At 40.4% G+C, this 15,997-nt stretch overlaps 1 protein-coding gene across 1 annotated transcript in view; it reads left to right on the forward strand.

Annotated features, from left to right (window-relative positions):
- Nucleotides 1–4,875: 4,875 nt before the first annotated feature.
- DCT (dopachrome tautomerase) overlaps nt 4,876–15,997 on the forward strand; it is a gene marked incomplete at both ends in the record, with an annotated part of 37,514 nt that continues 26,392 nt past the window's right edge. Inside the window, one exon of the mRNA XM_081326402.1 lies at nt 4,876–5,260. Within this exon, the coding sequence (XP_081182528.1) occupies nt 4,876–5,260 (385 nt within the window). The remainder of the gene's footprint in view (nt 5,261–15,997) is intronic.

Below are 15,997 nucleotides of genomic sequence, written 5' to 3' on the forward strand. Positions count from 1 at the left end.
TCTATCGTTAACTAAGTTCTCTGGTGTCCCCAGTTTGGCCTGGAGCTGATGAGAGCCTGATCCCTGAATCTGAGATAATAGACACTTTTACATTCCTAAATTAGAGGGCCCAAAGCACAACAGGCTTCTTTGCTTACATCACAACCCTTTGCTTACATCACAACCCTTTATAGGTTAGTTAGGGTATTAAAATATCACTGTCTTCATATTTGCTCACCAGATATTTTACTGAATCTCCCCGCCCACCCACCAATTATGCTTCCAATTATGCATTTTTTTTGAAAAAGCTTGCAGCAAGAAAATGCTGAATGAAAAATAATTATTGCAAAACGGTGAAATGAGCATCCTCGTAATCCAACATTATCAAACATGAAGCAGTGAGCAATGAGCTGTCAGGTTAAACCAGGAGTAGGCAACCTCGGCTCTTTTATGACTCATGGACTTCAACTCCCAGAATTCCTGAGTCAGCATAGAGTGAGCGCCTGTTACTCGTCCCAGCTTCTGCCAACCTAGCAGTTCGAAAGCACGTAAAAATGCAAGTAGAAAAATAGGGACCACTATGGTGGGAAGGTAACAGCGTTCCATGCCCCTTTGGCTTCTAGTCATGCTGGCCACATGACCACGGAGATGTCCTCGGACAAGCGCTGGCTATTCAGCTTTGAAACGGAGATGAGCACCGGCCCCTAGAGTTGGAAACAACTAGCACGCATGTGCGGGGGAACCTTTACCTTTACCTTTAAGCTACTTTCTGATTAGTCCATATCACGGGAGGTCAATAAATCTGGTGCCTGATTGGTTTCTCGTTCAAGAACACAGGTTCCTGACTGGCCCACCTTTGATCCGGGCTGTTCATTGGTTTCTTGTGTAGGAGGTCTTTTGATTGATTTGATTTTCTAGAATTCCAAGCTAGTTGGTTCCATATCAAGCTCAGAGACTGCTGGCTGAGGAATTCTAGGAGTTGAAGTTCACTCATCTCAAAGTCGCTGAGATTTAGAAACAGCTTTTTAGGTACAGTGTCTGAAGAGTACTACGTAGCTCCCTCTGTCTCCTCTGCAGGCTGAGCACATTCCTCGAAAGGACTTTGTTTCCACTCCCCTCCCCATCCTGGCAGCCTTCAAGTGAGGCATCCCTTTCACATGAACTCTGGTACTGCCAAGTCAGGTTTCCCTACACACCCTCTCCCCTTGCTTTCTTTCTAAATGCAACTTGGGCCTATTCAAGCCTGTCTAGGTTCTTTTGAAACGTTGCTTTTTCTGAAAACGTTACCCACTTCTGCTTTTGTGTCAGTTGCAAATCTGGTAATCATCCCTTTAAGCCCAAGGAGAGATTCAACCTAGAAATAAGGATAATTTTTCTGACAGTGAGAACAATCGACCAATGGAACAGATTGCCTTCAGAAATTGTGGGAGCTTCATCACTGACCCACCACAAGATCCTCATTTGATACACCCACACTTGAAGCTCTTGTAAACAGCAGAACACTGGTACAGACATCCCCTAAACTAGGGGTGTCAAACTGCCGGCCCGCGGACCGGTTGCATCATATGGAGGCCGTGCCCACCCCAGCTCTGGCAATGCAAAAAAAGGCACGATATGTTGTGACGCGGCGAGTTTGACACCCGTGCCGTAAACACTGCTGAAGATGTTACCTAGCCTGGTGATGAAACATTTGGAAACCAACCCAAAAGCTTGGAGAACAAACCTTCACCCTCATCCTACACCTGAGCTATAGATATTTGCCACTATTGCAAACAAAAACAAAATTTGAGTTATTGCTGAATAGCATCTGGAAAAATTTGTTTGATATCCTCCAATCTTTACCCTAGCACAGGGGTGTCAAACTGCCAGCCTGCAGGCCGGATGCATCATGCCAAAATCGTGCCCACTCCAGCTCCAGCAAAGGGGAAAAAGTCACGATACGTCACAACACATCATGTGACATTACGAGTTTGACACTCCTACTTTAGCATGATGAAGTAATCCCAAGAAGCTTAACCCCACTGCAGTAGTTAAGGAATCACTCCTGCAGTGTACAGCTTGTTTGTGACCTGCATTTATTGAGAGTAGTAGTGGTGGTGGTAAATCAATGAATGTTGAAGCAGATAAATAGTTTGAACACCACTGATAATGGGAGTTATTTTCCTGCAGCAGTGTTTCTCAACTTTGGCAATTTTTAGACGTATGGACTTCAACTCCCAGAATTCCTCATCCAGAATTCTAGAGGGTAAGGGGAACTTGGGAAGTCTGGCTTTAAGAGTTGCCTCGGTGAGAAGTTGGAAGTTTAAACCTAAGAAAATGTTTAGGTTTAATTTTATTTTATTTAGTGTATAGCAAGAAGTAAGACATGTTCTAAAACTAAAGAAACCAGGTGATGACCATTTTTAACCTAATTAACATAATAAAGTTAGTTCAATTCTTTATTTAAATGTTAATAAAGAGCCTGTACTGGTCTCTATCTTTTACACTCCACAAAGGCACATTATTTTTGTAGTTGTCCTTGCTTTCTATTTCTTCTTCTTTTCCCCCTCAAAATAAAAAAAGAGTACCATAACTGTAACCCATAACAGGTTTTGACATTTTCTTTTAAGAAAATATTCCTATTGGTACCAAACTGATAAAATACAAAATAAAACATAAAAATGAATAGAATAAAAATAAAATACTGTGCAGGAATAAAGTAAAATTAAAATATGCATAAAAATTAAAAGGAATTCTGCCTGCTCCTGCCCACTTTGAGCTGGTGGAGGTTATTCCTCACCTATTTATATACTGCTAAACCTCTTGTTTCTGGGCGAAGTGTGCTTTGTAGGGCAACAATTTTTAAACCAAGGTACCCCCAATGGGCTAAAGTGACCAAAATCCTGAACCTATGGGACTGAAATTTAGCAACTTTTATACAACATTTTATGATACAAAAATTAACATAGAGCATTTTATGACATCATACAAGTGTCATAAAACTTTTCTGAAGGTCATCTATAGTATAGCTAGATGTGCCATATGCTGTATCAATTGAGGAGGAGCCAAAATAGTGACCCATTAGCAGCTTCTGAAATAAGCTCCTGATTTGTAACAGAGTCTTGACCTCAACGCTTCTGGCTTAACTCAACATCCCCTAAAGGCCACCCAAGAAGTCGGAGCAGCCCCAGCAGCTGGTTACTGGAACCCATAAATTTAATAAGGCAGAAAAAAGATGAGGATTGACTCTTATTTTCCCACCGCTACATTAGAAGCTCTGCCATTACTGAAGACATTGAGGAATCTGGTAAGAAAATATCTCTGAAACCATGACCCAAACATCAACATGCAGGACTTTAACCATGCTCCCCACTGGTATATGTCATGTATGTGTATGTGTATGTGTATGTGTATGTGTATATATGTTTGGGTGTGTGTGTGTGTGTGTGTGCCTGTCTAGCTATCTTTAAAACTTTATTGAAAATTTTAAAAACAATACAGACATACAAAATAAAATAGAGCAAAAAAGGAAAAAAAGAAAAACTAAAAGAAAAAAAAGACAAAGTATAGAAAAGAGTAGCCGATGCAGTAAATTAGAGAGAGAAAAAGGTATAATTTCAGTCTTCTTTACAGCAGGTATAAATATAATCAAAAATTAGACCCCATCTCTAAAATTACATCTTGACTTTCTTTCTTTCCAACCTCAAATCATAATAATAAGTTTGCAGTTGCTGCCATCTTGATTTTTTTCCCCACTGCCCCTACAGATGCTATGAAAGATTTTTTTGTCTATTTCACATTAAAAGTAATCAGGAAGACAATCAAAAATATCATTTGAATATACTCTGACTTTATTTAAATTCAGGACTGTTTACTTTTTAAATATACTTGGCCGTTACAGAACAGAAGGACCCTCAGGATGATCTTAGGATCCTTGCAGAGGCATTACCACTGTAATTATTGATCTCATTAACTTATTTCTATACTGCTTTTTCTCTTAGGGCTGCCCAGCATGATTTACAAGAAAACAATAAAACAAATCTCAAATTAATTCATCATAATAAAACTAAAAGTATTTTAAAACAGGAAATGCATAACAATTGTTTTTCAAAACTACCAAGAAGCAAACTGGCAGGCAATCTAAGAATTGGGACCTGGTGTACTTTTCATCCACAGATGCTTAGGATCAGAGGCATATCTCCCTTTTATATGAACAAACGCAGCATGGGGGCCCAGAAAAGAGTTTCCTAATTGGGACAGAGATGCCCAAAAGGTGGTTACGCAAAGCCACCAGTGGATCCCCTGCAGTCTTCTTCCCAGCTGATCTCCACATAGGCTTGGAAGTGACTGGCTGAAGGGGGGTCTTTCAAAGTCTTCTGCCATGTGTTAGTTCATGATCCCTTTAAAGTGTTCAGAGTAATTTATAATATCCAAATTACATCTGTTTGGAGGTCTAGATTTTTCAATCCATTACAAAAGTCTCAAAGAAAATTGCACCCCCTCAGGCCACAGCATGAAGTCTAAGGCTACGTTCTCACAAATCACTGAGCAGAAGAAAAGATGAAGCAGTGGAAATCAAAGATGTTTTGTCTCCATCACCCAGCACTTTCCCCCCACCCCACCAGCATTCCATGGGTTTCTTTTTGCTCCTAATGTCATGTGCTAATCATAAGGGTTTTCAAAAGACTAATCCTTTTAATTAGGGTTTACTGACCCCCACGTATAAAACCTTAATTTATGGCCTCTTGGCAAACAACAAAGAGCTAAATTGCTTGCCTATTAACCACATTCAATCCTGGGAATCTTGGATTAAGCAAAGACACCCCCCCCCCCGAGGTTAAACGAATTGCAGTGAGAAGGAAAAATAGTTTCTTGGGTCAGTTCAAATGGGGCTTGTTCATCAGCTGTACACGGCTAATGACAATCTCTTCACCTATCTTGCATTCAGAACCACAGCAGAGTTTTGCAGGCTCTGGAAACGAGATCTTGATGGCATTCCTACTGCCAGGTGAGAGGTTGCTTTGCCTGACACTTTTTGCATATCTGAGCCTTGTTGGGCTTCCGGAGACAAAGGCCCAATTTCCACGGGTGTGCATGACTGTAGAAAAGCTGCAATCCAAGGAGTGCTGCCCAGCTTTGGGGTTGAATCCGAATAATGTGTGCGGTTCACAGCAAGGCAGGGGCACCTGTCAGGAGGTACAGGTAGACAGAAGGCCCTGGAGTGGGCCCTACACTCTCCATAATGTGGATGATCGGGAACAATGGCCCCTGAAGTTCTTCAACAGGACTTGCCAGTGTACAGGTGAGAAATAAAAGGGAAGTTCTCCAGCTGTTTTATGATTAAAGCTCTGATGCTAGCAGGGAAATTTAGAGTTGTAGTTCAGGTACCTCTAAAGTATTGCTAGGCTGGTCACTGTTCTCTGTGACAAGATCCTTACAGAGAATCTTAATGTCCTCTTTACTTGATGCCACTTACCAGTTTTGAAGCTCGTGTAGGTAAAACTATATACTTTGAGCAATCTAAATACCTCTGATAAGCTTTACTAATTGGCTTGGGTATTATTTTTTCTGACTGCCCACATTCTAAAAATGTTAGCAAAGCACATCAGGAAAATATTTTGCATTGTCTATTTAATAATGTGATCACTCCTTAGTAGGTATGTCCTTCATTGGATGTCAGCGTTTGAGAGATTTTCCCTTTTAGGCAATTTGGTGTCTATGAGAAGTGTATATTTTGCAAGGGGGGAGGACATTGCCTCAAGTGACATGTACGGGGGCATACTCCAAGGAGAATTGGTGACAAAAACAGAAAATAATTTCATTTACATTTAATTCGTTACATTTAATGTTAATGGGATTACTTTCTAGGTAGGTATTTTAACATTTCCCCTCTTTTGTCAGATTAAAAATTACAATGCAGTTACATCTTTTGAAGTCCCTGTGGGATATGCCAAAGTCTCTGGTGATCAATGTTTAATGCACAGGATAGTAAAAAAGTTTCAAATTGCAACCAGTTGCTTCAGAAAGTCCTACTCACCAAACAGCTAGAACAGTTTCCGGCAAATGTTTTTATTTTTTTTTTATTTTTTTAATGTTTTATTGATTTTCCAATTTAAATTTAAGTATTTAAAAAGCAACGTGGCTGCTGAATTAATCAATATTTCAATGACATACATGTATCTTTAGTACAAGTCTGAAATACCACATTAAATATTTCCTCTCTTTTCCCCTTAGCATTTACTGTCTCATGTTTAAACTAATTCAATTCTTATTATATCAATTAAATAAAAATAACATTCTTACATTTATCAATAGTTTTTCACTTATACATATCCTGGTTATTTTAACATTCAGTCTTTATAGACAATCAATGTCCTTATTAGTTTTTCCCAATTTTTAGTTTTCTATTAATATTTAAGTTTAACATTTAATATTTATACTTTCCAAGTTTTAAGTATTTGAATATATTCAGTGTCTCACTGTCTTACACCATCTAATTAATAATACAGTATAACATTCGTATTTTCTATTAATTTCCAAATGTCTTAAATTTAGTAACCAAAATTTCTTTTGTTTCAACATCAAATACTTCCTTTCTCTTTCTCTTAATGCCTACTATCTCATATTTAAGCTAGTACAGTTCTTATTATATCAGCTAAGTAAAAACATGTTTATTAAATTTATCAATAGATTTTTAGTTTATATACATCTTAATTACTTTTACATTCAACATTTATAAACAAATCAATATTCAGATTTAACTTTTAATATCTATACTTCCAAGTTTTAAATGACCAAAGTTTTCTTTATCTCAGTTCATAACAAAATCTAGTATTCACAGTACACATCTTGTCTATTTGAGTATATTCTATTTTAATCCTCACTAATAAATCAAAACCCCAATTTTCTTCAGCCTTATTCTAGCTTTCTTTCTTTGCCAACTTGCCTTCCATAACTGTGCTTTTAAGTCATCAAATAGATCTCCCTCTGTTATTATATAGTTTGAGATAAAAGAGGCCATCGAGTCGCCATTTTTTGGGAAGGGCTAACAAATCATCTCTCTATTTTTCCATCTCGACATAGTTGTCCTGAAATGTTTATCTTCCCTTCGGTCTGTTCTTCTTCTTGATCCTCAGGTTTTTTCTGGTTTATATAGAGTGCCTTTTCCATTTTCAGTGTTGTCCCTTTTCTGGGTTTTCCGTTAACTGTGTTTGTTGATCAGTTGAATCTTCTATCATAGTATTTAATTGTTCCACTTCTTCTATTATATTCTGTGTAGTTGATTCTTTAGTTGTAATTAAAGTTTGGGTTTGTATATCTAGGTTGACATCTTGTTCTTTTCTGTAGCTTCTGATGAAATAAGAAATAAGTAAGAATAGTTTCATAAATTGCTTTCAACATAAAGAGAATCTGTTCCTGATTTTCATCCATGTTCCGTTAGTGGTATGTTAAATTAAAAGCTTTACAATCAGAGAATGAAAATAATTTTCTCACTAAGTATAGAACACAGCTGAGCTTCTCACAGCTGATATTTGCCAAGGTTGCAAAAGTCTTACCTATAGTGTGGGCTTCAAGCAAAGCCTCTTTTAGACAATAACAAGTTGTAATATCAGGTTTAGCCACAAGATGTTGCCCATACTGTTTAAGTTTTATTTTAAGTCCAAAATTTTTATAATCCTTTTTTCCAATTTTACTTCTTTTTTTGTAAGTAAAAACCCAAATCTTCAATAAGAATAAGAAATCTTTTAGTCCTCAAATTTTAGAAAGATAGAAATCCAGTTAGAATCAGGTTATTCTTTCAGCGTTTTAAACTTCCCTGGTTAGTCAGTCCCCGCTGTTTTTAGAGGGTGGGATAGAATTTCCCTTCCCCCTCTCTACAAGGGAAAAAAATACTTTGGGTAGCTTATACAGGTGGAAAAAATATTTAGGACTGAAGAGAGGTTCAGATCTCACCCAGTCTCATCCGCGCTGCTTTATAGTGCTTCTACCTTGTTCTTCAACATTTCTCGTGTTTCTATTATTCCTGTATTGATCCTGTGATTTCTTTGCTCTGTCCTGTATCCTATATCCTCCATATTACATTTTTATTTTGTCCCCCCCCCTCTATTCTATGCTTTTCAACTTTATCTACCCTTTCTTCTTCCCTTTGGTCACGCCTAGACAAAGTTATTTCAGTGTCTAGATTGTCTCACTTAGCAGCTGACATTAATTGTGTCCAGGTTTGGTGCGATGGCTTGATCTGCTGCTACTTGGAGGGGTGGTGGTGGTGGTGATCCTTATTGCTCCTCTTGCAATTGAACTATCCAGTAATGCTTGGCAGTGCTCTAGGTGTCATTTCACCTTCTTGAATTGGGATGCCAACCTCTCTGATAGGCTGCAATGCCAATGTTTCAGACCTCCTTAAACTTGGTGTTATGTATTGGGCTTGTGGTGTTACACCACGTGCATTGCTGAAGGAGCTAACGGCTATCCAGCAACCCAGAAAGGCCTGGTCCTGCAATTGGTCAGCCCCAGGCGGCAAGCGTAGGTTCAAACCTATTGGCTGCCACCTAGGGGCTAGGCTATATATTATGGCTGGTTGCAGCCCAAGCTCCAGTACAGTTCCAGCAAGAATAAAAGAATGAGTTTTCCTGTACTTAGCTTCGTGTCATCATTCCTGCTCACCAGAGCCCACGACTTAACAGTGGCAACGAGGATGGGATCCTGCTTCGCCATTTAAAGGGCTGAAGTCAACGAGGGGTCGGCAGTACATGCTGGAGGGAAGAGGCATTCCCCCCCTCTCTAGGTTGGCTAGTAAGCCATGCTAGTGGCCGCGTGCTCAGAAGACGCATTCCCTGAGCCTCGAAGCAAGATCCGAAGAATGCAGGAATCTAAGGAAGATGCCGAAGGTCGGCAAACTAAGAGAGTTTGATGTGAAGTATCCAGAAGAATGGCCGTCTTACCTCTCACAAGTAGAGAACTACCTAAGAGCAAATCAAATTGCAGAGGAAGGCCTAAAGGCCGCCACATTGCTTTGCCTGTGTGGCCCAGCAACTTTCGACCTAGCAGAGAACCTTTTCGCGCCAACGGCCATCGAAGCAGTATCATATGCAGACCTTAAGAAGAAGCTGACCATGCACTTCCAGCCCAAGATGTCGGAGATGGCGTGGCATTTCAAATATGACCAAAGAGTGCATCTACCTGGGGAGACAGCTTCAGAGTTTATGGCGGGCCTAAGGCAGGCTGCACGCCTTTGCAAGTTCTCAAATTTAGAAGAATGACTAAGAGACCAGCTCGTCTGTGGCCTTTGGGACAGAACCCTTCAGCAGAGACTATTTCTAGACCCAATCTCACATTCTCCAAGGCACAGGACGATGTCATGGCCAACGAAGCTGCCCGGGGTGCAGTGCAGACAGTGCAGCCCACCAAACCTTCAAAAGTTGAAGATTCCGTCCATCTTGAGGTTGCCAAATGTGTCGGAGAATCGTCAGAAGATGAAGAACCCGAAATCAATGTTCTTATTGCTGGGGAATCCTCAGAAGTGTTGGCCAGAAGGCTCAGGGCTGTTTTGCAGAGGCTTCGCGAAGCGAGCCTCAAATTAAAGAAGAACAAATGTAGTATTGGGGTCTCATCAACAGAATTCTTGAGGTTTGGCATCGATGCTAATGGTATTCACCCCGCTGATTCTAAAGTGAAGGCCATCAAAATGGCTCCTAGGCCAAAATCAAAAGGAGAGCTGCAAGCATTTTTGGGCCTCCTAAATTTTTATCACACATTCCTACCTCATAAGGCAGCAATAGCAGAGCCGCTCCAAAGGCTGCTTGATAAAAAAGCCCCTTGGAAATGGACTAACTTACACAAAAAAAGTCCACTGTAACTCATTACATGGAGTCTAAAGCTGTATGTCTTGCATGTGATGCATCTCCCTATGGGGTGGGGGCAGTCTTAAGTCACATAGAGAACAATGGGAAACAGGTTCCTATGCATTTTACTCTAGGACCTTATCCTCTGCTGAGTGCAACTATGCACAGATTGATAAAGAAGCCTTGGCCATAGTTGCTGGAGTTAAGAAATTTCATGATTATTTATATGGCAGGGATTTCACTGTCTACACTGACCACAAACCTTTGTTGGGATTGTTCACAACAAACAAACAAACCCCCCACATACTATCTCCAAGAATGTTGAGATGGTCTATTTTTTGTCTGCATACAATTTTAAGTAAATTCATAAACCAGGGAAGGAAATGGGTGATGCAGATGGCCTCAGCAGACTACCACGGCCACTAATGGATCCTGATCCAGCTCCTGCTGCTAGAATACTGTCCATACAGGACTTACCTTAGTTTCCCCTCCATGCAGGGGATATTGTTGCTGAAACTGCCACAGATAAAATTCTGAGTAGAGTGTTGTCATGGGTATACACGGGCTGATTGGAAAAAAGTCCAGGCTCTGAATTTCAAAGTTATTTTGTCAGGAGACATGAGCTGTCTACATATAAGGGCTGCATTTTATGTGGGAACAGAGTCATAATTCCCACTTCATTAAGAAACAGGGTCTTACACTCTTTAAATGAAGGCCACCCGGGCATTGTCAAAATGAAACCTTTAGCTAGCAGCTACCTCTGGTGACCTGGCCTTGATAAGGCTATAGAGGATCAAGTTCATGGTTGTTATACATGCCAGCAATCTAGGCCTGAAATGCCTCAGGCCCCAATTCACAGGTGGGAGGAAACGCATACTCCCTGGTCTAGGATTCACATAGACTACGCTGGGCCTTTTCAGGGACAGCTTTTCCTGATAGTACTGGATAGCCACTCAAAATGGCTGGAAGTAATTCCAGTTCCTAATATGACTACTGCTAGGACCATCCTGGTGCTGAGAAAACTCTTTGCAACACATGGGTTGCCTGATGTCTTAGTTTCTGATAATGGGGCCAAATTCACTGCTGCTGAATTTCAGGCCTTTCTTAGAGCTAACCTCATCAGACATGCAACGTCTGCACCATTTCATCCTTCTTCAAATGGACAAGCCAACGCATGGTGAGGACAACAAAGGAGGCACTCAAGTGTATTGTCACAGGTGACTGGCATCACAGATTGGCAGAGTTTTTACTCTGCCAGCATTCTACACCCTGCACTGCTACAGGTAAAAGTCTTGCTGAACTATGTTGGGGAAGTCATTTAATTACTAAACTGGACAGGTTGCATCCAGACAGAGTGGCAGCAGAAGCCACTCGACCAAAACCCCCGAGGGGGCTGCACATGGGTGATTGGGTTTGGGCTAGAAACTATGGGCCAGGGAATTTATGGGTTACTGGTCAAATAACCAAGGCATCTGGACCCCTATCTTATGAAGTGGGGTTGGAGAGAGGGTGACTGGTCAGAAGATACATCGACCAACTCAGGAAAAGGTTTCCAGAACGGTCACTAAGTGAGGACTGTGGCATAAGTCCCTCCCAAGGTCCTCAAACTGGTAGCCAAGCCAGCCCACACTGGAACCCCCAGGGTTTCCCCTTATCAGCAGAAGTGGAATCTGAGGATGAACCGGCAAGCATGGAAATGCAACATGGAACCCCTGACCAAGCGAGCCAGCCGTACCTCAGCAACCGCTGTAGCTACTCTGCAGAACAGACTGACTCTGAGGTGGGCCAACCTGGTGAGGCCAGCCAGAGCGTTTCAATTCCCCTTGACACTGGAGCACAAGGGGACATGGGTCTACCCAGCCCACTGGGTAAGTTGGTAGACCACAAAGTGAGGGGAACTCCAAGACATTCCTCTAGGCCACACAAGCCTCCTATGTACCTCACAGACTATATTGTAAAATAAAGTGATGTATAGTGTTGTGAAACTTGTACCACTACCTACAGAAACTTGGGCATTTTGAAACTGCCAGTACTTCTTTGTAAGCATGTTCATGAGATGTTGTTTAATCTCATTGTAGTCCTTACTGCATTGGTAAGCCTGTTCAGACGTTGTTTAATGTCATTGTAGCCACAACAAATTTATAAGTATTATTTATTTATTATTTCATTACGGTTGTTGGGAGTGATTAATAAGTCTCGACAGTTGTTAAGACTATTTAAAGGGTGTCATAGTCTGATCTAAGAAGGGAGGGGTGTTATGTATTGGGCTTGTGGTGTTATACCACATGCGTTGCTGAAGGAGCTAATGGCTCTCCAACAACCCAGACAGGCTGTCTCCGGTTCTGCAATTGGTCAGCCCCAGGCGGCAAGCATAGGTTCAAACCTACTGGCTGCCACCTGGGGGCTAGGCTATATATTGTGGCTGGTTGCGGCCCAAGCTCCAGTACAGTTCCAGCAAGAATAAAAGAATGAGTTTTCCTGTACTCAGCTTTGTGTCATCATTCCTGCTCACCAGAGCCCATGACTTGGCACGCCTCCTGAGAGTATTGGCTACTCTGGGTGGTTATTCACTTCACCGAGGTCATGGCTTTAATGCCAAGTGTTCTTCTAGGATGCCTCAATGCTAGAAGTGCCCCTGCCACATTCCTCTCCCACTCACTGGCCATGTTTCTAGCTGCCTTTGTTGCCACAGTGCTTCTAAGGTCTCTCTTGGTGTCTTATGGACCTTCTCAGAGTCATCAGTACTTTTTTCCTTTGCAGCCAGACCTTTCCTCAAAGCCCAGTGAGGGAAGGAAGCAAGAACAAGACATTGAGATGTCTCATCTGCACTAAGTGTTGTTGTTAGTTGTGAAGTCATGTCCAACATTGCGACCCCGTGGACAACATTCCTCCAGGACTTCCTGTCCTCTACCATTTTCTGGAGTCCATTTAAGCTCACGCCTATTGCTTCAGTGACTCCATCCAACCACCTCATTCTTTGATGTCCCCTTCTTCTATTGCCCTCAATTTTCCCCAGCACATTCTTCTCCAGTGAGTCCTTCCTGCTCATTAGGTGGCCAAAGTATTTGAGTTTCAACTTCAGGATCTGGCCTTCTAAAGAGCAGTCAGGGTTGATCTCCTCTAGGACTGACTGGTTTGAATGCCTTGCAGTCCAAGGGACTCGCAGGAGTCTTCTCCAGCACCATAGTTCAAAGGCCTCTATTCTTCGGAGCTCAGCCTTTTTATGGTCAAACTTTCACAGCCATATATTGCAACTGGGAAAACCATGGCCTTGACTATACGCACTTTTGTTGGCAGGGTGATGTTTAGTATGCTGTGTAAATTTGCCATAGCTTTCCTCCCCAGGAGCAAGTGTCTTTTAATTTCTTGGCTGCAGTCCCCATCTGTGGTGATCTTGGAGCCCACTAAGTACAGAATCTTAAAAACTGGAAGAGGAATTTCCCAGGCTTATTTATAGTGAGCTCATTAGAGTAACACCTTTGATGCTTCTTTCCACCTTAATGAAGGTGTCATTTATGAGATAAGCTGTCAAAGACTCACCCAATCTCTCCTTTTTTCTATTTCTTATTTTATTATTTAAAAAGATACACAGAAGAGAATAAGGAAAGGAATTAGACAAAATAAAATTATGACTTGCTACATATGAATTATGAAAAGATATCCAATAAATGTGTCTTCCCCTTCACTTCTGTTTGTGTCCCTAACCATCAACTGCAGATTAGACACTGTACTTTACATTATACATTAAGGTTTGCTGCTGGCTTCTGTTTAAGTCCTAGAAATCATATTCCAAATGCCTAAATATTATGGATATCTACCATTAAATTTTGCCATTGCAACATATTCCCCAATTTTAGTCTGCTAATCTATTATTGTCAGCAAGACACACTCTTTTTTTTTCTTTTCCAGCATTGTTTTTTTTAAATTCTATTTATATCCCGCCCTTCTCCGAAGACTCAGGGCGGCTTACAAGCTTAGCAGTAGCCTTCATTCTATGTATATGCCTGCTTATTAGGGCTTTCACACACACCCCCAAGCGGCATTATTACAAAGTCAGCTTAATTGCCCCCAACAATCTGGGTCCTCATTTTACCTACCTCGGAAGGATGGAAGGCTGAGTCAACCTTGAGCCTGGTGGGACTCGAACCTGCACTAATTGCAGGCAGCTGGTGTTACTTAAGGAGGCATTAGCCCACTGCTCCACCAAGGCTCTATATTGTGTCAAATTTGCTCTTCTATCTATCTATCTTATCTATCTATCTATCTATCTATCTATCTATCTATCTATCTATCATCTATCTATCCATCTATATTTGAATTATGAAAATTTTCATTCATGCTTTCTGGAATTATATCTAATTAAAATATTTATGAATTTCAGTCCCATTTTCAAGAAGTTTTGGAATATTTTGCTATATATTTCTTTCTATTTTGGGGTTTTTAAAAAAAAATATAACTACCTTAAGTGATATGTTTCGATAAGTCTTTACAGATTTATGTTTCATCTGTAAAACATTTTATATCAATTTTTCCATAAATTATAACTGGAATAAATTTTATTAACTTTTTCTCATGATTCTTCCCATTGGTCCACTGCAAATGTTTCTTTAAAATTTTGCATTCAGGTTATCATGCAGTTTAATTTATTCTTTCATTATCCACCATCTCTTGGTGATTTATGTCTGTTCCTTCTTCCATTCCTTTCCAAGAAGCCTCACAATCTCACACAAGGAGCAGCAAAGGAGGTGCAGAGGTATTTTCCTGGTCATGTGTCTTTCTTTCAATACAGGACATCCTTTCCCCCCCCCCCACTTAGGAGCATCATTTGTCCTCTTTCAAATATTGTTGGACTCCAATACCATCACTCATTGTGACCAATCTTGAAGGATTATGGAAATTGAAATCCAACACTATTTGGATAACATATTTTGCCTTTCCTTGTTTTACCCACCCATCTTATGGCCTAGCAGTCAAACATAGTGTCCCAGTAAGGGGACTCTTGTTGTATTTTGATTAAGGCTTGGAGTTGTAAATTATCAAAATCACAGCAGTAAGAATCTTGATATAATGTGCTACAGGTTACAGAAATCCCAAGAAGAGTTAACTTTTCTTTAACTGCAATCATGAGCAAACATGAACATAATAGTTTTATATGCTTACAACTCTAGTTGTTGCCATTAATTCCATGCTAAAGACTGTGTGTATATGGAAATTTTGAACTGCATTATTGCACATGGTGGACCTTATATTACTTAAGTCTTCCATTTTGTAAATCAGGGATAATTAAATCAGAACGTCTGACCTATTCTGGTTTTCTTCTGCTAATACGTCTTGTAAATGATTATTGTTTGAATGTATTGTAGTAAGTTGACTGGTTTAGAATAGAGGTCAGGGGTGCAATTACAAGCAATTACCAGTCATTATTGCTGTGAGACAGCTAATTCCATAATACATCTTTTCTGAATGCGGGAAGTTCTCATGCATGCAGGCTGTGAAGTACTAATGGGATTCTTCTTCCCAGGGATATTTCTTTTTTCTGAAAGTAGATTTCTTGAAGGTTCTCATACAGTTAATAAGAAAAACAGTGGAAAGGCCACCAGTGTTATAGTATTTTACAAAACATCTCTATTACTCTTTACTGTATCTTTATGATCAATCTGCCAACATTGCTAATAGCAGAAAAACCAATAAGAATTGTATGTAAATAAGGTCAGACTATCCCATGCTGGGAATTCTGAGGTCTGGAGCCCCAACCCTTCTAGATAATGAGAATATAAACCACATTTAAGATGCTCTTGTCCTTTGCTCCTGCTGGCTTGACTCTAAGAAAATCCTGCCTGGTCTCAGACACTGGCAACAGCTAGCAAAATACTTAATCTGGACTGTAGGCTCCCACATACTGTATTTCCTGGGACAACTCTCTTGTTTCTATCACCATCCCAACTTCTGGAAAGCAATGGCCAATCACTTTCCTTTCTGTGAGTAAATGCTATATACATACTTATACATGTGTTTGTGTGTGTTTACTTATACATACCTACCCACACAAGTTGTTAAATTTATAGTTGCAAAATTAAAGCATCAACATGCAAATATGCATTGTCTTCTTTTTTCCATCAAGAACTTCTATATTCTTTCCCTTACTAGCATTATGGAAATAGTATAGTAGTTAAGGTTAAGGCTTACATCTTTGCCTA

Source organism: Vipera berus (genome assembly GCF_964194415.1).
Source record: "Vipera berus genome assembly, chromosome: 4".
Classification (NCBI taxonomy): Eukaryota; Metazoa; Chordata; class Lepidosauria; order Squamata; family Viperidae; genus Vipera; species Vipera berus.